This window comes from Diadema setosum, chromosome 19 (genome assembly GCF_964275005.1).
Source record: "Diadema setosum chromosome 19, eeDiaSeto1, whole genome shotgun sequence".
In the NCBI taxonomy this organism is placed as follows: Eukaryota; Metazoa; Echinodermata; class Echinoidea; order Diadematoida; family Diadematidae; genus Diadema; species Diadema setosum.
The window spans coordinates 8,466,033-8,492,029 of NC_092703.1; the positions used below are offsets into that span (position 1 = coordinate 8,466,033).

Here is a 25,997-nt window from a genome sequence, read left to right on the forward strand (position 1 = left end):
ACTTGTTTTCAAACAGTCCAGATAAAACTGCAGATGTCTGTATGGCATCTATAATTGACAAAGCGATGAAGAGATGACGTCATAACCAATGAAGACAGTCATAATGAATAATATTGAATATCATGCCTACAAATAATATACAGTTCATTTGATTAAAAATACCATTGTGTATTATTTTTGTGATACTTTACAAAGGACAAGTTCACCTCATAGGCCTATGCATGTGAAATGAGAGAATGCAGAAATTGTCACTAGAACACATTAGTGAAAGTGTGAAGGAAATCGGACAATCGGTTCAAAACTTATGGAGTTTTGAAGTTCAGTGCCGTCATTGATAGATGAAAAGACAGTCATACTAAAACATGTCATATCATGTGTAGAATAACGATATAGAGAAAATATAAAGGAAATGCAACATATCAGTTTTTCCGCATGATAAAAGAGCACATGACTTGCCTCTTTCAGAAGGCATGGAATAATGTTATCCTTAACAGATTTATGTCAGTGCAAATCAAGGGAACTTGTACTTTTGTCAAAAATGTTTTTTTTTTTTTTTTTTGGGGGGGGGGAATTCTCTTAACATTTTCCTTATGTCGTTTTACGCATGTGACATCATAAACTGTAGTCTTCTCATCCAGCAGTGACTTCACAAAACATAAAAAATCTTAACGTTTGAATAGATAGTCTGATTGTCCTCAAACTTTCACTGATGTGTTCTAAACTATCACTCAATCCACATGTATATGAAGGTGAACTTGTCCTTTAAGTCCGTGGTGTAACGTCATCTGAATAATTCTTCTTCTTCGTAATACGTGAAATGTCACTGACCGTATTTCTTTTTATCGAAAGAAATGTGCAATTGATATGAGTGGGCTCACGATTTGACGTATCTTGAGTTCTTGCATAATATCCCTAAGGCATGAGGACACCAATTCCTTCAAACGCCACCTCTCTCGATACTTGATGGAGTTATCCCTTTAAGCAGTGCTCTTTGGAGGTATTGATGTAGTCCGATGCTTTATCCAAGGAGTATAACAATGCTCCCCGTGAGATATAATACTCGTTCAATCACCATTATATATCACTATGTATTCACGAACGTGACAGAAACGTGTTATTTTTTCCTCTATAGTATAAATAAATTACGCCAATGTCACACGATCAATAATGCTATGGATGCGTCTTAGTCGATGATTATTTTATCGCAATGAATGATAAAGGAGAAGATCTAAATCAAACTGACAAAGAATGTTGGTGAGCTCTAGTGTCTTCCCCTTGGCTCTTCTTCATCAGGTGGCAACTAATTCGTAATTGTGTCAATTTTAGCTATTTTCCGACTTTATGTCCAATAGAGACACAAAGCTCGAAAATGTTTATTTGTCTGACAACACAATGTAAAAGTTTTAAATCAAATATATTGTAATCAGCTGACAAGTTAAAGATAGATATGCCACAGATGGAGGACCATTTAATACCAAGCAATGCGTGTAGGATGTGGATCCTTCAAAGGAAATCTTATTGCTATTATGAAATGGAAAAAATAAATTTTAGCTCTTCTAGGACCCTCTGTAAAGGGTACATTTTGTTTTCATCAAATCTAAATTTATATTCATTCAAATGTATTGCCTCCAGCCACTAAAATAAACATGCAAATACAGTATACACGCTACACCTAAAACAATACCTTGTTATCATTACATAAACGATGTGATGTTCCTATTTTAGGCATGTTTTTCTTTGGGGCTGATGCAGTCACCGACGGAAGTATATTGCGAAAATGAAAATATCTCTGGAATACTTCGTAATTAATTTTATGTTTATTTGTCATGGAGATGTTGATTAATTGGAAGAGAATGATCTGTCTGGTCAGGTACAGCTGCACGCATATAGCAAGCTGTGACTATATCTTGCTGTGCAATAAATAAGTATATCTTATAGAGTAACCTTTGAGCATTCTAGGGACAAAAGGTCGTTCGAACTATACGTGCTGACGAATAATATTTTACAATTTGTAGCATTAAATTGCGACGGGAAAGTCTCGACCACTATGAAATACCATCGGTGATTCTTGATTGTATCCATTCTTGTATGGTGAAGTGTATTATTCGGTATTCGTGTACAGCTCTGCAAAATGCTGTCCGCGGCCTACATTATATAATTCAGCATCGAGTATTTGAATTTCTTTTCATTTTCGTACAAAATGCGCACCTGATAACATGATTGCGAATCATCGAAGCGTGAATATATTGGGAATAATATGTTTTCTCAATATCGATACAACGAAGAGAGCACGACATAGTAAGGGAAACGATGAATGTCCATACTGTTTAAATCTTTTGAAATCTCGTCTTACGTTTCAAGTATCATCTCGTGGTATATGTTGAATGGGAATAAAATAATGATAATTGAATTGCATTGAAATTTTACCGCCGTAATTGCTCAATGTAACAAAACATTAAGATGTAACATGTGCATCACTGTTCACCTTTATCAGATATCAGACACTAATTTTGTCAGAGAGTGATATTTACAGACCTTATTATAATAATATCTTGCAAAAAAAAAATAATAATGTACGAACAGAGACTTTCCGTGCTTGTAACTCGCCTAGTACCTCATTGATAATACAAATTATTACATAAATTTATATTAGGCATAAGCCATTGAAAGGTGGGGGGGGGGGGTGGGGGAGAACTGAATGAATTATCTTTAGGCAAATAATGTGCATGATGACTTGAAGAAAAAAAAAAATCGTCAGGTTTTACCACCTAAGTGTAAACAGCGTCCGGTCTTGCCGATGGACTATACCATGACATGTCTTCCGTCTGTGCAGTAACAGAGATGACGCATTCACGTAACCATAGCAACCGTGCAAGTTCCATCTACTATAATAAGTACATGTATACCAGTTTTGCCTGCAGTGTGAACCACGGCAAAAGAATGGAGTCATCTTAAATTCACGTCTGCATGCGCTCGGTGACTAAAAGCTAGTTGCTTTGTTTGGCGAGAAATTGGCACAATGGGAGCACTGCACATCGCGCATTGTTTCATTTCGCTGCGGTGCTGCATGCGTAATATGATGTCCATTAAGAATTATTATAACCTTGGAAAGAGAAAGACGGAAGCAGCGCTTGCATACTAGGTTGGGCTTACTTCAGACTAATACCTTGAAGTGTCATCAATTACCTATATTCTGTCAGTGAATGGGTGACAGGCCTGTAATTTGTAGCTATGCCATTATAAGCAGAGACTGCTCCGAGTTTTCTATGCAGTATACATTGGGAGATAAAAAAGTAAGAATTTCTTTGGAACACTCTGAAGGCCTTCTGCATCACGTACACGATAGTCACCAAATATCATGATAAACGCCCACGCACATAAGTGTAGACTCGGCAAGTCACACTGAACTATACTTTTCAAGGAAAAAAATCATCATCCATTTGTAACAATAAAATGCTTTAGTACCTCATTATGTTGTACTTCTTTGGTAGGAACATATTTTCAACCCAAACAAAACCGAACACAGTCAAAATAAAAGAGAGTAGGCTTACTCTCCAAACGGATACTAGTACTCCGAATGCTACTAAAAAGAAGTAATTAAATTAACGATCTGCAATGTAGAGGGGTACTTTCATAACATAGCGTAGTTGAATCAAAGTAGTCAACCTGTCTATATGGAGAACGCGAAATAGAATAGACTCTCGTTCATTCATTTATTTTTATTTTCATTTCCAAGCATCTTATAAGACGAGGATAAAGGTACTCGATGTAATAGATATCATATAGAAATACATCTTGTTTCATAGAAGACTGGAAATGAAAATGAAGGAGGTGCTAAGAAGCGAACTACATGCAGCCATCTATACCAGTCGACCTGCTTTACTACGAAATAAACTTACAAAACTAACCAGTGCGAAAAAACACACTTATCAATTATATTACTGATAAAATGAAACACACAAACATACACAGACATATCTCTTCCTAGGCCTCTACATTGCTTTAAAAAAAAAAACCCCGTTATTTGCCTTCTTATTTTGTTTTGAATGTTTTTGCCCTATCATTAAATCATCAACTTTGTGTTTTCATCTTTGGTCTTGGAAATGAGGAATCAGGATGCCTTCTAACTGGATCATAGATGAGGCGCATCCCATAATTACGACGCATTGTCCGCAAGATTATTTTAACTCCAGTCCATGTGCTCTAGTTACTTGATGTATAAGATAATGGTCCAGTTTGGAAAATAACAACAACACTAACAATGCTCTATACTAACTCGTGTTGGTGCGGTCGAGACTTATTAATTATTCATCGCGTTCTATTCTCATTCAGTAATTCCCCAATCGTATCGTACGTACTAGTATAGTGCACTTATCTAAAACTACCTTGCATACTCAAACGTTAGAATATTGATTTTTTTTTTCTCCCAGCGGCCATTCAAACTAGGCTTGCTGTCCTGCCGTCGTCTTTCTATCTTTTACCGTTTCCTTCTTTTGGTTAACAACAACAACAACAACCGAGAGCAACAAATAATGATGACAACGTCCCCATCTGGGCAGATATATCAAAATACAGTAGAGGCGATAATTTCACGACTAGGATCCTATATATACGATCAAGCACAACACCATGTGATTGGGAAATGAGTTGTATCGATCCTAAACAGTTCGCCTGTCAACTGTAAATACGTAGCACCTTGACCGTGGCACGCGGTCATCGGCTGCCCACAGCTAACAGCATCATCTCGTGGATGCAACCTATAGCTGATCCATGTTCCAAAGCCATCCTTCGGGTTCTTCTTTCTTTTTCTCCTCATTGCGAGCGACTCGTGGGGACTGGGGGTCTCCATTCTCCATCTTCATCATCGTACACGGAGCCTGATGTGAACGAAGGAGCAAACGGGCGCCACTGGCTCGCACTCTGTAGATGTGCAAAGAATACACACTCGTGTGTGAGTGAGAAAGGAAGAGAAAGTGCGTGTGTATTGTGTGTTTGCATCCTCTGCCTCGTACACACAAGACTCAACGCACGCGCTCTGCTGCAGCCCTCCATTCATACAATACACGCACTGTGCAACGACGAGGATTGGAAGCTAGGTTAGAAAGCTAGCTTGAGTACGGATGCTAGATACAGCCCCTCGACCGTCCTCTTAAACAGGTCTTTCGCGTGCTCAACCGTGTCGTCGAACTGAACGAACACGGAATACACGACATCGTCAAGGTTATCGATGATATTCAACACCACGACTGGCATTTCTATACATTCCAATTGACGTCTGCCCAGTGAAGCAGCTCTTGCAGGGAAATATCTTTGTCTTATCTGTGGCGTTAATAAGCCGGGATGGATGCCTACGGCTTCTCCTACAAGGCGCCACAGTGGACGGCTAAACTGAAATCATCTTGCAAAGGAGCATTTGACTTATACTCAGCAGTGCAGGATTTCATCGTTCCAAAATACTACTATGACAGATCTAACAGGTTAGTTGTTCTCATTTAGTAGACCCCATGTCTGTCCACCTATTGTAAGTCTCTGACCAGATCGTAGTCTTTGTTTGTTGTGAATGGCCGACAATCGGTTTTTCCTTGAGTTAATGATTACGGGATGTTATCGCATTGACCGCTGTTTGATCAGTGCGCAATTCATGTTATACGTGGTTTCAGCGTTATAGTTCCTTTAACCTCCACCGGCTGACAAACTCGGTCACCAATGTGATTTCAATTCTGCCATGGCCGTTATACGGCAAAACCGAATTCTGCTCGTGATTAACGGGCTTTTGACTGTCGCGAGAAATGTATCCCCCCCCCCCCCCTCTCCTGAACGTCCGAAATTATTGATATTTTGAGTGCCGGTAATTTGTGGCAGACTATACCCGTTAAATGATATTAGCATTACAATGTAGTATTTTTTCTTGTTATACTTACTACGTCGTTTCGTCTTAAAGGGTAACAATATAGAAGATGAAAAAAAAAAAGACCCTACTCCTTAATAATCTAACAATTCATAGCCCTTGTAATGAATATGCAGAATTAGCAAAATGTAATGCAAACGCGTTCTTATCCTTGGTATACCTTTGATCGTTGTCAAGGCATCCTTTTGCAGTGCGAGAAAAAGGCTGCTACGCAGTCCAGTCGTATCAGACCCAGCGGCGAAAATAAGACTCTGTTACACGCAGACACATACTTACATACACACGCACGCACACTCACACACACACACACACACACATACACACACATAGATTACTGCATACACCACATGTAATTACTTAGATTAATGTTCATAATTATAGATGTTTATGATATATACACGTTTAACATACATGAACATACTCTATATAAGCAAGAAAGTTGCAATCAATTGCAACTTGCAACTGATTGTCACTTGCCAATCAAAATCATTGTTGCATGCATGTCTTCTTAATAGGGCAGACACTGAGCCAATCAGAATGGTTGTTTCAAAATTAGCAATTATTTGCAATTGATTGCAACTTTCTTGCAACACCCCACTATGGGGTGTTGCAAGAAAGTTGATATCGCAGTGATTTTCATTCCCACAAAGTTGAAGGATGAATGGTGACACTGCGTTGCTGTAATAATCTCCTGACAGCTTTTCCCATTATGGTAATGTACTATATACGTATATATATATATATATATATATATATATATAAAACATGTATATATATACATGTATATGTATATAATACATGTATATATATATATATATATATATATATATATATATATATATATATATATATAACACATTATAATACATCTACGTTATATAAGAACAAGAATATAAAGATATATAGATTATACATATATAAATAGAGAGAGAGAGAGAATTAGATTTTGAGTGTATGCATCATAATTATAACTGTATTGTGTTTGTTTTATGGTTTGCTAAATATATGCATAATGTACGTGCCATGAAATTAGATGGACGATAAAACATGGAGATATAATATTTATTATCTCTGTAGTACATGACAATATGAGTCGCTGAAATAAACTAACAAAACATTTCATTTCATTTCATTTATGAAATGAAACAAAAACTAACAAAACATTACAAACATAAACAGACAATTACTAATACATTGTAAATTATGCTGAGTAAATCTCATGACTATTGCAATAAGAAAGAGTCTCGATCTATCATGACAACAGATTCAATTCAATTCAAAGCACATTCTATTGCCTATGGCCACATTTTCCCAATGTATAAGAGAGATGTAATACAAATTCATATAAACATATATGAAACCATTCAAAGTCATTGTTGGAAAAGAGAGGCCCACGTAAAAGATGCCTTACTTGGATTATTTAGAAGTGATGACGTCTGCGTACAATTCTGTCAGAAAAAAAAAAAAACCACCAACAAAACGAAACCCGGCAGTCACAATTCATTATGAAGGAGTTGATGAGGAATATAGAGCAGATCACCATGAGTTACTATTTTGTTGATAACACTGATGGAACACGATGTATTATCCATTTCCATTTCACCCCCTCGTACAGAAATGGTAAAACAGGTTGTAAATGCATAATATTTAGACTGCGCACGAGATGATTAACACGTATCGCACATGACATTTTCCTTAAAAAGAATTTTATTATCATCAGTGGGAAATCCTCCCACGGGCAAACGCTCTCACCTGAATGAAAAATTCATCAAACTCCTTGCGCGCGCGAACTCTAACATTTCCAAATCCAAATCTTATCATATCTTATTCTCTCTCTCCCGCTCTCTCCCTCCCCTCCCCCCCCCCCCCCTCTCTCCCTCTCTTTCTCAATGCATGATTATATGGGACATTAAACACAAGCAGCACTAATATTACACCATTTCACCCACTCGCTCATAAAGGTATAGTAAATTGTACACACGGAGATATATTTTTCTGTTTTTATCGTATATTGCGGTATATTTTATACGTAACATAATTATTATACATGTACATCTAGGGCCTATATCCAAATGATATTGTGCACATGCACACAGACCCTTAACGAACACATACACGCATGTTTATCTATTGGGAGGGATAGAGAAGAGAGTCATGTGTAGTAATTGCCCACTTGTCAATAGATCAAAAAAATAAAAAGGTCTATAAACAGATCTTGTCAAGGAGATATTTCTCTGAGGCAAATCTTTAATACCTGTTCTTGTCGGAGTAAAAGTGTAGCATTATCTATAGATTATCGATATATCAAGACAAAAGCAAAAACAAAAACAACTTTTTCCGTTAATCACAATTAGTTAACAGAGCTTATGCTGTCACATGGTTTTAATGGATTTTAGCCCAACGAGACGGGTCTGCCCTGTAATGGAAATTTTTGATTAGAGAGCGATTTCACACCAACCCAAATGAAAATGTTGTCAGAAAAGGAATCTTCTGCACAAAACTTCGAAGTAAATGGGAACCGATCTCATTTTTTTCTTCTTAAACAGATGGAAACCTACACAAATTCAGAATGTATGAAAAGATTCTAGGACGACAGTTTGAGAGAGGGGGGGGGGAGGGAGAGTGAAAACTATATAATAGTCAGAATCTTTCAAGACAACGATCCGATAATCTCTTTCAAGATTTGATACTTACACGCCTGCAGGAATGATCCCTTCTTGATCCGTCTAAATGCGTCCGCGTCATTCAAGTATAGTTCCCATAGACCAAAATCCATCGGTTTCCTCATGGGATGACCCGTGACGTCATCATCTCTGTCATTATACTCACCTGAGATGTCTCAATGACAGGTATCTTTGAGATGATATATGATGCTGGAAATAACCTTTAACGCGATGGAGTAGAAACTATAGAGAGAATATCACAAATCAAGATCTGGCAATCACTTAAAAACATAACCACAGTAATGTCGTTGTTCCCCATTCACCGTCAGGTATAGTGTGCCAAAAACCATTCATCAAAACTCATTTAAGGTTAACTGGATTTCATTTATAACGGAACTCAACGATCGCCGTCGATTATTTTGACGGTTTCACTCTTCGAAAGCGCGATTGTTACTCAAAAAGATGTGTCATAATAAATGGAACATGACGTTGTTTCCATGGTTACTGAAGAGACGTACAATATTCAATCTCTACAATCCAGTAGTGAGGAAACTGTATTGTTGTGATATGGAAGACGTGCGGCATCCAATCACGTCTGATATTTATGGCCACTGATTTAGAGCCATACCATTTGCAGATGAAACAAAATCCAGCTTTAGTGCATCAAAATAGTTCTAAAATGTTAGTTAGGGAGAGAAACACCCGATGTAAATTTGCTAATCAGTATGTCATTATTAAATATACAAGAAGTGAACAATAGTTATAATGAAATTGTTTGTAAACTAAACCGTCTACAGTTATGGTTTAATGAGAAAATAGTGATATCTCCTTTTATTTTAGGTTTCATTGCAATTCTTTATATGGTAGGATGTTTTGTGATACAACTGACCTCCACAAATGCTTCAAATGTGATAACTCGAACATTTTTAAATCACTGCTCCCAATGGTAAACAATATCTTTTAAGTTCAGGAGTAACGGATGAAATTTAATGCACAGGTGGCTTGATTCAGTTCAATTCAATTCAATTCAATTCTATTCGATTCAATTCAATTCAATTCAATTATTTGTTTTATTATTAAAATAGTTTGTTTATTTCCACCGTCAAAAAAGAAAAAAGAAAACATGATTCAAAGTGGTACAAGTTGTCGATTCGTCTTTCATTCATCTGATAAGAACAGTTTGTTTTTTCGAGTACAATATAAAGTATATGCACGAATGATGTCATTAAAAAAAATGAAACAATGCACACTTTATCACGGTAACAAAGTGTAACAAAGGGATCTCGGAACTCAAATCTGGACTTCTGTGAAGACAAGTAACTGTTGTATCTGTGGTAGGAGGAAGTTGAAAAAGGTTGTATCTTCTCATCTTTCTCTCTTTGAAACTCAGTATTTTATCATGATATGTGTTTGCTGACGTGTCATTTTGTGCCTTTTGAAAACATGAATGCAACTAAACAATCGTAAGTGCGGCACGTACTTTATAACACTAAAGATAGAGACAAGAATGCATATGTTTTACAAAGCAGGAATCCCAGGTTACCATAGCACTTTCTGTTATTGATCAAAATGGTGAGTGCCCAGTGTTTCTTTCGTCAACCACATTACCGCTTTACAAGATGGCTGTTTTCTTTATTTTTTCCCTTTCTTTCATAATATCATCACAGTATAATGTACGTGCCAAACGATGGGTTCAAACTTCCCGTGGCATTCTAGCTAGCTAACGTCACCTGAATAATCAATGAATCCTATATTTAACCCCATCCTATTCTTATATAGGCTGAATTTGTTCTCAGCGGCCTAAAAACCAAGTCCGCTAATTTTCGGAAGTCGTTTTCGAGCAGATCAAAGATTGAACGAGAATAAATTTATTCAAGGGCCAATACATACATGGATGATGCAATACAATAACGAGCCAGGACCAACTTCCATTATTACAAAATACAGGGCATATGAATAATACAAATGCGCTTTAATCATTATTCTTAACCTGTCAACAATTTCATACAAATTAGTATTTATTTTGTCTAAATACTACCTACAATTTCATAATTTCATAATTTCATACACCATCACCTCGGATTCTCTGCATGGGAAAGAGTTTGCATTGTTCCCGTTGGTTGAGGAGTTAGCACATTGTGGATTATTATACTTTCGTTTTAAGAAGAAAATGGGTCTTTATTGGGTCTTTATATTCCCGATTCCGTAATACATGTGGTTACAAAAAGCTCTTTATCTCACTCTAATCTTACTCTGTTCCTTATGATAATGGTGTATAGACCTATACTTCAGAAATGCAACGTTGGATGGGTTTGTAACCCTCTTCACAACAAAACTTATAAGATGTAATTTCATTAGGATATAATTTACGTTGCTGCTTTATAATGCAATTAATTATTGTAGGTAAGTTATGATCATGGGGGTGGGTGGGGGATTCAGGAATTCCGTAAAAAGGGGGCGCCTTTACAAAATTAAAGGGGAAGGGGGGGGGGGGGGACGCCCGGCGCGCCCCCGCCTGGATCCGCCAATGATACCGACTGTTTTAAGTCCCCTCCGAAAGCTTCAAATTTCATTACTGAGTATTCATCGACGTCGTAAACTTCATCGTATTTCTCTTTTGACCTGCTCTGCTATCTTCACCTCAATCATAGTAATAACGATAATGATAATAATAATAATAATAATAATAATAATAATAATATACTTGTATTTTTGTGCAATATATTCAATTGTGATTCCTGATATGGATGTTATGTACGACAGTTCAATGTGTTCTATTTAATTTAGAGGTATTTATAATGTCATTGCAATGTATTTTAGCTTTCGGGCTACGAGTTTGCAAGTTTTTTTAACCAAATAAACTATTCTAATAGTAATGATAATAATAATGATAATAATAATAATAATAATAGTGAGTGATCGGGACACTATACTAGCATTGTTAAGCTCCTTGCACGTTAAACCACAACCCACTTAATTGATGTCTATCTATAGCCTTATAAAACGTAAATCGCAACAAATCAAACAAACAAGCATATCAAACAAGCAGAATTGAGAATTTCCGATCGGGCCGTTGCTCAGGCCCGCGTCATTAAGCTCCTTCCATCCATGTAATCCCGATATATGGCACGGCTGAGAGAGAGACCCCACCGCGATGGGCATACGATATTTATTTCTGTCATAAAAAAGCAGGAACTTCTCCTATATATAGCTTAATTCTATGTCCACGTGTACCATATCCCCATAGGAACTAAAAAGTTTAATGAAATAAATATGATAATCTTGTGCGCCATCCTAAACTCAGTAGTGCTCGCGCTTGCCAACCGATAGACGTAATTATGAGTGCAATAATGATCAATGCATGATCGGTAAAACTGGACGCGAAAATAAGAGGCGAGCTCAAATTTTCAAACACTTTGAGCCGATAACTTTTTAAGACCTCCCACGCCGCATTGGAAATTAGATTTACAACTTGATTCTGGGTCGACGCCATCACGGCATGCAGGAGGTTATTTTCAGCAGGGTCACCTCCCTGTTTTCAGCCACCGGTAACTATACGTACTGCAATGAGATGTCGTACTCGCTCGATCACAATTTGCGCGTATCGTGCTATACCTGTTCACAATAATTTTATGTGCACTTGTTCTGAAAGTCAATATGCTGTGTCAGACATACTCGCTTTCTATCTATCTGTTTGCTTCTTCGTCATCTTCGTCATCCCTTGATCATTTCTGTTTACTCTTGGCATGGACGACCAATGTGATGCCGTTTCATTAACTCTTTGGCAACAATTTCATACACATTACTTCAAAATTGAGGATGAGAGGATTAAGCCCATCCTCCCACGCAATCCTCAATGTTACCCTTGCAATGTTCATCGTAATTCTCCTTCCCGCAGCACCTCCATATCACGTGTATTCAAGTTTCCAATACTGTATAGTACAAATAAGGGTCTATAAAACAGGAAATCGACCCCAAAGATAAATAAAATCTAAAAGAAAGAGAGGAAAAAAAATCCCCACAGAACGTTCCAAAAATGACAAAAATCGGATAAGAAAGGAAGATGCGACATTTTGAAATTTCATTCTTTTTTTCTCTGAGAAGATTTCTTCGCCAGCTCTTATGAGTATTCAAATGAGCGAGTTGATGATATCAAGCCTTCACAATTTTTCATGTACGTTTATTCTATGAAATTCGGGATTTTTCTTTCTTTTTCAGCTACATCATTTAGTTTATTACAGGTAAAAGCATATTCCCATACCAAAATGTATCGGAGTTAGCATTTGTTCTTTTTTTTTGGGGGGGGGGGGTGGTGTTAAGGCAAGTTTTGTATAATACAGCTAAAATGTGAGATTTTTGTAATTTCTGTAAAATTAAATGAACAAGAAATTGTGAGAACATGACATCATCAATTTGCTGATTTGAATATTCATAACGACTGGTCAAGAAGTGTTTTCAGAAAAAAAAAAGAAATTTGAGAATGTCATGACTTCCTTTTTTCTTATCCGATTTTATGATAATAATCATAACAATCAACACCACCATCACTGTCATAAGCATCATCATCGTCATCGTCATCATCGACGTCGTCGCCGTCACCATTTCAGGCACAGCAACATACGCGCAAATTAATCTCAACGATCATGAAAATCATTATCATGATGAGACTTACAATCATGATCGATCGCTACCAACACTATTTCTGTCAAATATTTGATTTTTAAAAGCAGAGAACATATAAAAAGTCGCCTTCATAATAATGAAATAACAAAATGATATTTAAGAATGATTATAGATTGGAAGAAATGAAATTTACGTCAATGAGGGGTACTTTAACTATTCAGTTTAGTAAATGGGGACAGTTTGAAGTATAAAGATTAGTTTGGAAGAACACGGAGCCACAGTCATGTCCACAGGGAGGGAGGGTGGGATGGGAGAGGAAGAGAAAATGGTGGGAAGGGTTGGGATGAGAGTGGAGGGGAAGAGAGAATGGTGGGGAGGGGCATTGGTTTTAACCACTGCATGGATGGGAGAGACAAAAGGGAAATAGATTCTATTCAAGTGTTTTATGTATGATGTGTTAAGGTATTTTTTATTGAATGTATTGTTCGCTGAAAGTACAGCTGGATTTGTTTTCATCGATTAAGATTATGTAATGTTGATTTGTGTTGATTTTGGTAAATACGTATTTTGATTGCTCATGTATTTGAATTTAATACGGAAATCAATAAAATATTATGGAAAAAAACAAAAAACAAAAAAACAAAAACACATTGGCCCCTTCACCTTTACACGCGTGGTTTTCAACGATGCGAATAGCATGATGCTCTAATACGGAAATGTGTTGTTTCGTATAGCCGAGGTTGCGTGCGACGCTATCTTATAGCGCAGACGGTGTAATTTCAACATGTTGTTTTCTCATCTTCCTATACAGGGCGGCTCTAATGAGACACCCCTCTAATGATCATTATTGGGGCGAGCATTTACCACGCTAGACCTTGCCTCGTGCCGGCACTTTGAGTGTTATATCAAGCAATAACGATAGGGAGAGAGATAGAGAGACTATAGATGGTGAGAGAAAAAAGAAAGAAAAAGAATCGGATAGGAAGGACCGAGAGCTCGACAAAAACAAAGTAATGAGATAGACAGATGGATATGAAAAGCCTAAATTTTTGAAGATATAAGATGTCAGTAGAGAATGATACAGGGACCAAGTTTAAACATTCAGTAAAGAACAGTCAACAACCTACATCCCAGCATGCACACATCCCCCCACGAAAAACAACGACAGCAAAACACGTCTGCATTGCATGCACGATTCAAGAAAAAAATGACACGTTGAATTAATCACAACCCGTGAAATTAATCAATTCGAATAACATAATTACAGTTCATATATATATATATATATATATATATGTATGTATGGCAATCTCTTTTATCCCGTACTCGCCTTTACGAGAGGACGCATATCAAGATAGTAACACGACGGGATACACGTCTATATACAATACGTCATCATTTTCTATTTTCATGCCATTTTTCGCGCGATGCTATCTTTTCTTTGTTTGTCTTTCTCAAGCCATGCATGATAAACCAAGGAGGTGCTATTAGGCTATATACCTCGTTGGAACGGACTTACTACTGGGTCCATGGTTGGATAAACTGGGCCCTGTCTTATAAAACTTGTGATAGAAATCAATCAATCACAAATCTCTTGAAAGCTGCAATCAATCGCAACCTGTGATTGATTGATAGCAGTTCTCCATCTTAAGTTCTATCATAACTTTTTTATAAGATGGATTTGCATTCAGTCGCAAAGTTGCGATTAATTTGAATCAATCACAAGTCTTTATAAGACGGGGCCCAGACCAATAGCGTTTGCATACAGCCAGCATCCAACTCCAATAAACGCCTCACTCAACGACTACAAGTCAGAAATCCACCTCTCCGTCCATTACTAGTATGTTACATTGTCTTAACTGATTTATACAGCACATTCAACTTTATCATGGAAGTATATATCCGGGTCAAAAGAAATACAATTTCTTATAGGAGTATAGTTCAACATATCAACTTTATATTAGGGCCATACTATACAAAATTATACAATACGAGTAATCCACAACGAATTATTGGTTCATTCATATATAATTATCATGTATATCAAGTATATGAGAGCAGATCATAGAATCGTTTGTAACAGGATAAAATGATGTCCCTTATACAAAATCGTATTATAATACATGTAACTATACAGACGGATAAGAGAGGTACATTGTACATGTACTGTACAGTTGGCGTTCGTGGGTGCAACCTAAAGGCCCGGTCCCACTGGCCGACGGACACAAAGCGTATGCAGAAAGGACACAGCGGACGAGCAAAATTTCGGGGATGGCTTCATCCGCTTTCATCCGCTCCAGAAATTGACAAAATTGGCGAAAATTGGCGGTAACAGAACGGAAATAGAACGGACGTGGGTAGTATGTAGCGGGGATGTTAAATGGATGTTCATCGGAAGCCTAGCGGATGAAAGCGGATGGAAGGGGATGACAGCTCCGAAGGGGTTACCGGAGATAATTGCGAAACGGACGCATAGCAGAAAAAGCGGATGCAGAGTGGATGCAGAGCGGATGCAGAGCGGATGCAGAGGGGATGCTTTCGAAATGCTTTATATACGAGATGCATACGCTTACATCCTTTCTATTAACGTGCTATTAACGATGTAAAGACGTTCCACGTACCATATCTTTCCTCCCTCTTTCCGTTTTTAGCTGCAGCGGATGTGAGTTGCGAGGATGCCCAGAGGATGCAGAGAGGATGCAGCGGACGTTTAAGGGATGCCGCACGGACATATAACGTTTGTTGCTCGTATGTCGCGAATTTATATCGTACACAGCGGAAAGTTCATCCGTTCTAAAAGTTTTAAGCAGCTTAAAACTTTTTGCGCGGATGAAATCACAGTGGACGGATGCTCGATGGATAGAGCGGATGAAACACGTATGCTATGGGTACACAGCGGATTCGTAGCGTTTTCCAACGGATGGCAAGATTTTGTGTACGCTTTACATCCTCTTTGCATCCGTAAGTGCAGTGGATGCGATTAAGGGGAAGGATTAAAAAATCCAACACGAACATTAAGGGATTCAAGTTTCAGTCTGGAAGGTGTAAATATTTGAGCGGCAAATATCAAATTTGCTCAGGGCAATGTGTCGCTGTGTACACCGATGATTGAATTGTTGTATCCTATGTGACGAGTGTGCATGATTGTATCTTAAGAGTGAAAAAGGAAAGAAAACCATTAAGATCAAGCTTCAGTGATAGATGTTAGCATGCAAGAATCATGCTCGCGAATCGCTCAAAATCAGGCACACTCCAATATTTTCTTTTGATAAAGTCTCATTCAATTTATATAATTTTACAACAATGACACAATTCAATACAACTCTATAACACAGAGAGAAAAGTACACTATTTGATAGCAATTATTAAAAATAGATTACTCACACATTGTATACACGCTCAGATTTACAGATTAATCAGCTAAATCATTTTTCATCGTACAATCACAGTTCATGGTCAGATGCATTGGCGTCCGGCAGCTACGTCATGGTCCAATATTTGCGCAAATCTATATGATTTTTTTTCTCTCTCTCTCTCTGTTAATCTGTCTCTACTATAATGTGGTATACATAATTCTGGGTATTTTGTCAAGATATTACTTTCGTATCAATTCATCTTTCTCTCTCCTATCGTATACCTGTATATATTCAGCTCTTTTTTTTCCCTGACTTATCTGTCAATCTACAAATATGCATCTGTCCGTCTTGGGAAAATTGTCTATATAAACACAACTTTCTTTCCCTCTCTCTCCCTCTCTATACAGCATTCAATAGAGCAATAACTCTCCCTGTCTGTTTTTAAATCTATCTAGCAGTTGTTCATCCACATATCTATCTATCTATCTTATATATATATATATATATATATATATATATATATGACTATAATCTATCCATCTACATCTATATGTCTATCTTTCTCTATCTGTCTGTCTGTCTGTCTGTCTGTCTATATCTTTATTTCTTCCTGTATTCTTTCTCTACCTGCCTCATTTAGTTGTCTGCCTATATCAATCATATCAATCATATCTCGTCTGTCGATATTTTGTATGTCTGCACACATGCAACCACGACTTTCTCGGTCTCTCTCTCTCCCTCTACCTCTTAGCAGTATCTTTTCTGTCTCTTTTCTTTCTCTCTTTCTATCTCTTTATAATCATATCTATTTTTATCATTCTATGTATCCATCTACAATCATGTATCTGTCAAGCTGTCGATAGCCCGTCTACGTATAATCACATTCCTCTCAATGTTTTTTTTTTTTTTTTAAATATCCCCTTCCCCTCTATTAACCTCTCTGACTGCTATTCCACAATTTTTTTCTCGTTTCTTGTTTTTTTTTTTTGCTCGCTAAATCTAATCTTTAAAAGGGCACAGAAAATATTTTCAGTCAGCATACGATCATGCAAATGATAGAAAAATCTCATTTATTCAGAGAAGTATAATTATGCTCCTCAAACTGAAATTTCTTTCTATTTTCATGTCTGTTCCACTGTCCAAATTGACCTCTTGACCTCTCTCTTTCTCTCATCATCTATCTCTCCATTTATTCATCTATTACTATCTCTCTATGCATTTTAACACACACACGCACACACGCAACACACAATAATATTCTACAGTTGGGGTATTGCATTATGTGTGTGTTGGTGTGTTTGTGTGTGTGTATGTATACATTTTACAACATGTATATGTTACGTCTAAATTTGGACTGACTGGCTTATTTCTTTTCTTTGGAGATGTGTATGTTATTACATCTATACTTTTATAAATATACGGAACTCTGTAAATGGGGTACATAATAATGTTTGTTTTGATTCGTATGATTCCATGTTCCATGCAGAAGACAGCACTTAAAATACTGTGACAAATTTTTCAAGAAATCTTCCTCGTCAAGTCTATAGAATGCTCTTCAAGTAAATTGGAGACAATATTTTGATCAACAATCAGACGATTTTTTTTTTTTTTTTTTTTTGGAGAGAGAGAGAGATGACTAATAACCTCAGGGTTTAGGTATTTTACCCAAGATTGGCTTAAATCTACGAATAAAAGAGACGGGGTGACTTCGGATTTTGGTTGCTGTGTCTTAAGTGTGCACTATACCGAACCATGTTCATCAATAATGCAATTTCAATTTACCCTATAAAACCAGCAGAAAAGACGCCCTTCCATTGGAGTGTACAGTAAACGTTTACCTATCGAATTACGAGGTGTAAATAATGTCCAATTCGATATCCAGTTCATTTTGAGTTTTAGGGGCATCATCCGGGATGATTCAAGAATCAAATTGACTATAATAGTGAAGCGAGAGAAGGACATTATTGCGCCCGAGCCGTTTTCGTATAACGTTTTAGCCACCCACCAATGCATTAGCTGAGCAGTTCGGGCTCGGTGAACTTTAAAGGGATGGTATAGTTTTGGTTGAGATGATGGGTATTCAGGTCTTCTTTTTTTAAACTTCCCACAGGATGATTAGACACCGCTTATATACATGAAATATAAAACAGCATACAATATTCTAAGAGGAATTAAAAGTTTATTCGATGAAATTGGTTTTGACATGGCTGAGATATCCAACAACAAAGTAAAGCAAAGTGGTACCAATAAAAGGTGGGTCCCACCATTGATTTTGTTTTACTTTGTTTTTAGATAATTATCTTGTCCATTACAAAATTTTCTTGAAATAAACTTTTAATTCGTCTTAGAATTGCATGCTTATTGATATTTCATATAGATGGTTTCTACTTTATCTTACAAAAAGTTAAATCTGAAACCTATCTCAACCAAAACTATACCATCAATGGTTGTGCCATATTACTAACTTGTCTCTAGCTACCTGTCTGCTGCCTTTTACAACCATGCATATTCAATCTCAACTTCATTTCGCCAGACGATTCGATTTTCCTGTAGGAAGCGTATTAAACATATACGTTTGAATTTAAGCTGAAAAGTACCTCCTCATTAAGAGGATAAGAACGACAATAACATTTTTTCCGAGCCCGCTGATTTCTTTTCTGTATTCTTCTCAATATCACGGCGTCTCATTTTCTGCAAAGATGTAATTGCATAAAGATCGCAAGTAAAATCCTCATCGGCGATGAATAATACAAAATGAAGACAACATCAGCGAGAAGTAACTCCAATGTATCTCCAGAAGTCCTTTGCTATGACCTTCGGTGTCAACAAAAGATTGATTCTGAAATGAGTCGATCGTTTTTCCCTTGTAATTTCTGCATTCTTTTCGTCATTGCAGCCAATTTACAAGAGAGTGGAACGTGACACATTCAAATCCCACCTGTTTCTATACGAAAGCCTTCAAACCTCCAAGTATATCCCTTCACCCATCGGCTCCTGTTATTCTCAGAATCGACCTATTAGTATCAATATTATTTATTTCATTACAAGCTTCTCTGATGGTTTATCGTGAATGAATGGCAACATTCAATCTCATAGCACGCCCTCTCTGGTTGCATCAAATTTCATCATGACAGCACGTGTTTCAATATCATTTTGTTATGTAAGACGACCAATAGTTGCCCCAGTCATTAGTACATGTAATGACAAAGTTTAGTTACGGAAAGGTACAGGCCTTTGGACTGGCAAGTAGATGTAGAGTATTATTTTATAGTATTCACTTTGCTTCCCCTCCTATATGGTATTTTCCCGCGGTTTACTGCAGTTGTATAATTTCTATAAACACAGTGTCATGTTGCTTTATGACGAGATGACGTTATACTTACCCACAAACGACCATCTGATGTATGAGAATTGAGGTCTGTAAGAGACATTTTAACTATCTGTGCTAATGAGTCAAACTGCGCACAAAATGTGCATACCAAACCTATGAACATGATGAACAGGACTGTAATGTTGGTATGCAGAGGGTTAAGTGGTATTTTGTGAATAAGCTCTTATACCAAGGAAGTGATCGAGTGTTCTCTCACCCCCGTGGACTATCTTTAAATGTGCTTCAAGTAGCAACAACTTGAGATAACCAGGTACATGATGTCTTGTTTGATTACAGCCTTGAAGAAGGTTCGTCGATAAAATACCTCTGTTACCCCACTCCCCCGCAATGCAACTCGTCAGCTTGTTTGGTTCTATCCTTCAACGTCAAAAGCGCTGCCGTGAGCATTCCTCTATTCAATTATTCCGTTCAATTGTGTTGCTACGTTCTTTCGAACAACTACTAGTACACGGACAGCAGCTCGCGAGGATTACAAGCAGTCTGTCTTGTTAAAACATCTCTTGGAGCCTATCTTCGATGATTAACCAGATCTCTATACCTGTCTAACAATAAATGAATGGAATCGTATATAGAAGGAGTAAAATAGACAAACATAGAAGCACAAAAACCACATGTCAAATGTATGTTTAAGGATTTCAACTCTATATGTTCAGGCTTGCTTTTATAGAAATTGTTGCCTCGGTATTGCATTGGGTTTCATCGAAGAGCTCAAGCAGCCTGCTTGCGCTACTTCATGGGTGACAATATTATGGCTATAAGGCAGAAGGGTTTAATAGCTCTTTCTTGATTAAAGCTTTATACATTGGGCCACGAAAAACCGTGTACGTATAGTACCATCCTGTAACCGGTCCCCTATAAAATATTCGGTGGTATCCTGAAAAAAAAAAAAGTTTTTTAGTACGTATAACGTTATAATAACGTATACGTTGAGTACGTATACGTTATCTATGGACGATTGCTTAGTCACAGCTTTGTCTTTAACTCATCTTTTTCAAACCTTTGTTTTCTTGTTTGTTTGCTTTTTATTAACCTTGCTGCACTGTAAAAACATCGGTGTTAGATTTAACACCACGGGTGTTAAATCTAACACCGATCAAACTTCAATAAAGGACCACACCCACAGGTGTTAAAAATGCACTGTGGTGGTGTTGAAAAGTGTTCACCTGACACTTCGTGGTGTTAATTTGACACTGTACCTGGTGTTATTTTGACACTGTACTGGTGTTAATTAAAACATGACACCACATGGTGTTGATTTGATATTTGTTGGTGTTAATATCAATGGTTTAACACCCGTCCAGCTTCAATAAGAGACCACACCAGCTGGTGTTACTTTGGTGTAAATTTATTTTCACATTTTTTCAAAAATCTAGTATTTTAATGTAAAATTCTTGATTGTCTTGTTTAAATCAAAAATCAACAAGAAGTGCAGTTACTAAGAAACTCTTCAAAAAACAGTTTAAAATTTGGAAATGACACCCGGAGGTGTTAATTTAACACCTAAATGAGCACCGAAAATTTAACACCAGCTCGGTGTTCACTATTTAACACCGGACTTTTTGCAGTGTGTCAATATGCAATTTTGTTTTTCTCAGCAAACCATTTCATTAGCCTAATTTGGAACTCTTGGGCATAGGCAGGGCCGTCTGAACTAGCTATTGTTCGTTATTGCACACACACACACAAAAAAAAAAAATCATCTGTGTACCAATAGTAAAAAGAGTTATTATTCATCGTCAGTTGACTATGGTGGTATTAAGAAACGTAAAATATTGCTAGTTTATATTCAAAACATTTGTCTTCTTTTCGACGAGACCTATAGTAACAATATACCCTGGCAAAAACTATGACTGTGTGCATAAAATAATACAGTGTACCTATTGATATAAGAGCAAATAAAGATTCACTTTCAGAAAACAACACCACTAATTATCCATGAGGCCGGGCGCCACCTATCGGTCGACTATCAGCTGCTCAGAATACATGGTCTCCTTTGGCACAGGTGCTTGTTTAAATTGACACTTGCTAGTGGCTAATTGCCTGAAGAATAGGCCAACATTACATCCATATACCGATCCCCTGACATGTGGTAAAGTTTATTTTGTTGAGACATCACGCGCCATAAGATCCCACGGACTTTTGCTTGGTTTTTCTATCAATTTTGTGGTCGACATAGCACAGTGTGTTGCGTGTTTGACATTATTTCTCGTATTCACGTTCATTGCGTGATTATAAGACATTAATGAACTTACAATAGTGAATATATACGCATTTCTTTCAAAATGCACTGATTATCTGACTCAGAAAAAGAAATAGCTCTTGAAGCATCGATATAAGGGTTTTACTACACGATTGTACAAAACATGTTTGTGCAAACACACACAACTCGTCAACCTTACGTGTAAAATATACATGTAGTAGTTTATACTCGCTTTGAAATGACAAGAAATGATGTCCTGAAATAAAAGTTGTTCTAAAAATGCATCGAGAGTTAAAACACGTATATCGTCAGGCACGGCTGACGGCAGCTCCATCATTCACCACGCACGCATAGAGCTTGTCGAGGGGCGGCGTAGATACAGTACTTATTTCCCCTACCCTTTTCACCCGTTCCTTAGTCTCGTAAATGTCACATAGCTAAATCACTGTAAATGGTAGATCCGATTCGCCGTCCATATGGTAGCAATTCTTGCCCTTCTTGAAATCGCACTGAAAAGGATGAATTTCCCTGCGTTCGAAACCAACGAAATTATTGTAATTCTATGCGTTTTTATAAAAACGCTATAGACGTGTGAGGCAAAAGAATCTTCAAAATGCACTCACACGAATAATTTCAAGTGATTTTTTTTTCTTTTTCTTTTGCTGAACGACCCTGGTGAATACTTGTTGAAAACGAGATAAGATTGACGTCATATCTCTGGTTACCATGGCAACGAGAGAATTCCGTCATCTCCCCGTGGCTATATAGTCCCTTTAAAAGGACAATACGGTGCGTGGTGGTGATTCGCCTCGAATGCAAACACACTCACGAACATACAGACCACAGAGACAGAGAGACTGGGAGTTTAGTTTGTGTTTTTCCCCCTGAAATGATAAAAATACGAGGATCATTTTGCCGCGTGAAGATGACTTTTTCTTGCATGTCAGTTTTAACTTGGTCTGAATTGGCACTCAGCCAATTAAGTGCTTTTTATGGGTTTTTTTTTCTCTGTCTTGTTTGACAGGTGATGTGGTTTTAGTGTCCCTGTCACGTGGACATCTTCACCTACGAACAATCTTGAAACAGCAATTATCACAAAGTAATGTAATGATAGTAATGACAGGAAAAGAATAATGTTAATCAGCAATGCATTTGCCATTGGGTACAATCCTTAAAAGTACAATCAAATATCTATACTCACACTCAAATGATATAAAGAATGCACTGTGAAGGTAAACGTATGCTGAGGGCTAAGGCCCTTATGATGGGACATTGGAATAAGTATAATGCTAGCATTACATTGATTTTAGGAAATATAATAAGTGCCACATTAACAATGATTCCAAACAAACGCCCAAGTAAGTTGAGCTTTAAGCTTTAATTTTCGATTTCAGTGCACTCTATAATGGAGGATTGAAGCTCTCAATATAAAACATCGGCAAATAAGAAGTGAATGAATTACTGAATATAATAATTGTTATAGATAATGAACTGCGTGAGCAAATTAAATATACATACCTGCTGATGTATATAAAGGGCCTGATACTGGCATGATAGTAGGGCGTACATACATACATATAATACATACATACATACATACATACATACATATATACATACATACATGCATACATACATACATGTTATTGTATACACACATGCATACATATACATACATACATACATACATACATCCATGATATATTTTGAGATGATGACGTAACACTCCTTCGATTGTTAATGGTTCATCTCTTTTCATAGCACTTCGATTGCAGCTCTCATCACCGAGTCTGTCTTCCGTCAGTTTTGCTTTCAAATGAACAGTTCGCCAACAAAATAAATGTTGATCTAAACTTGCCACTGTCACTGACCGTATTATTTTATTTATTTATTTATTATCATTATTTTTTTTTTTGTTGCAAAGTAGCCTGGTATAGCATTGATGTATATAGGAGCTTTCATTTTCTGTTGCTTTTTAACAATTCATATTTCCCACAGAGTTACAGAAGCCCACAAAAATATTAGATTATAATGTCTATCCTACTACCGCACACATTCTGATATTTGAACATTAAAAGCTATTTTTTTCACAATATTGTGTGATTTGCCCTTTATGATAACCTGTATACCCCCCCCCCCCCTTGGAAAAACGCAGTGTAACAATAGCATTTTTCCAAAACCGAGATATTTACCATTTTATTTTATTTTTTGCCAAATCCACTAGAAAATGTTTTCTTTTTACAAATTCCTTCATTATAGAATTATAGTCTATCTAGCTATCAATTTTCCTGATTCCATATCATTACTTTTAGCATAAAAAAAAACAAAAAACCATGATTATCATCTTTCGGGTTTGAAAAGGCGCGGCGTTTCATGTCTGGTCTTTATTAACACAAATCATTATTGCGTTTGATTTAATTAGGTTGTGGATACTAGTGATACGCCACACCAGGCGCCCACGACGTGCTGTGCTCAATTTTATATAGCACTCCCACGTTTTTGTGTAAATAACATTTCGAGTGGAGTCAATTCAACGTGCACAGGAGTGGAAGGAAAAGGAAGTCCGATGAAAGGAGTTGAACTTTAGAATAAGTGCTTTCTAGCAAGGTCTTTCATCATGCGAATTCCGGCCATTTTAGATTCGTAAGTAGATAAACTGACGAATATTACACATTCATAGGCATACTCGTGAAATAGGCCCCACCACTGCGTGTCCGTACAAATACTACGGCGGCTCGCCTGTTTATACTCGTGAATTCAGCCCCACCGTGTGGCGTTCATCGGTAGATAAGCACGGCGGTGGGGCTTTCTTCCACAGTATAATACTCGTGAATGCGGCCCCATCAAACGGCGTTTACGCGAGATGCATACGGCGGTGGGGCCGATTTCCACAGCATAGCATCTTTCGTCCTCCCTTTCTCCCGTTTTTTTCTTTGGTCTTCTACTTTTTATTCTGGGAAGGACTCCCTAATGTCCCTTGACTAATTTAATGGCCAATTTAACCATAAATACAACCCTACCTAACCCTAAACCCTAACCCTAACCTAACCTTGCTTGCTAACGCACGGGTGCACGCGCACTGCGGTGGGGCCTATTTCACGATTTTGCCCATTCATATCAGATTATTTGTTCGAAAGAATGTTTGCAAACACCCCTACATACCAGTTCGTTGTACGTTCGCGCGGTCGCGTTCGATACAGGCCTGGCGTCAGCGAAACTTTTTACGTAGCACCAACCTACGTGTACCGGGGACCGCGGGGCTCGCTACCGCTGGTCTAGCGGGGAGCTCCGTTGGAGGTGGAGTCAGGCTGGCTCGGCTCGGCGGCAGAGAGCTTTTATGCTAGAGTCACACACGGCCGGATTTCGTACCGGGTCCATAAGAAATTAAAATCGTATCGACCCGCATTGACCCGCATCGTAACCCGTGTCAATTCCTGATGGATTCTGGAATCTGGGGCCTACGTCTTCAATACGGCGGTGAAAATTTTTGGTCATGTTCAAAATTTTCTCGTGGATTTCAATTCCGTATCGACTAACCCGTTAGATGTCTATTGATATCCAAATTGATCAGGTTCGAACTTCATTGACTCGCATCGACCCACTGAAACCTGCAGCGTAAAACCGTATGGACCCTTGCTGTATACCGCATGTCGCATTGCCTTCTAGCCCGACCAGACGCTGTTACGCTATCGCGACGTACCATGTACAGCGACTGGGCTGTGTATAGTATATAATCGCCTTCATGCAACGGATGATGACAAGGGTCAAGGTTTACCTAGGTAACATCTGGGTCGGTACGGGACGAAGCGGGTTGACACGGCCCGGATCGATAGGGGTCGAAAAGGATCCAATTACC

At 37.6% G+C, this 25,997-nt stretch overlaps 1 protein-coding gene across 1 annotated transcript in view; it reads left to right on the forward strand.

Annotated features, from left to right (window-relative positions):
• The first annotated feature begins 5,340 nt into the window (after window positions 1-5,340).
• Window positions 5,341-25,997, forward strand: part of LOC140242621 (transmembrane protein 181-like) — a 49,819-nt gene continuing 29,162 nt past the window's right edge. Inside the window, exon 1 of the mRNA XM_072322373.1 lies at window positions 5,341-5,477. Within this exon, the coding sequence (XP_072178474.1) occupies window positions 5,341-5,477 (137 nt within the window). The remainder of the gene's footprint in view (window positions 5,478-25,997) is intronic.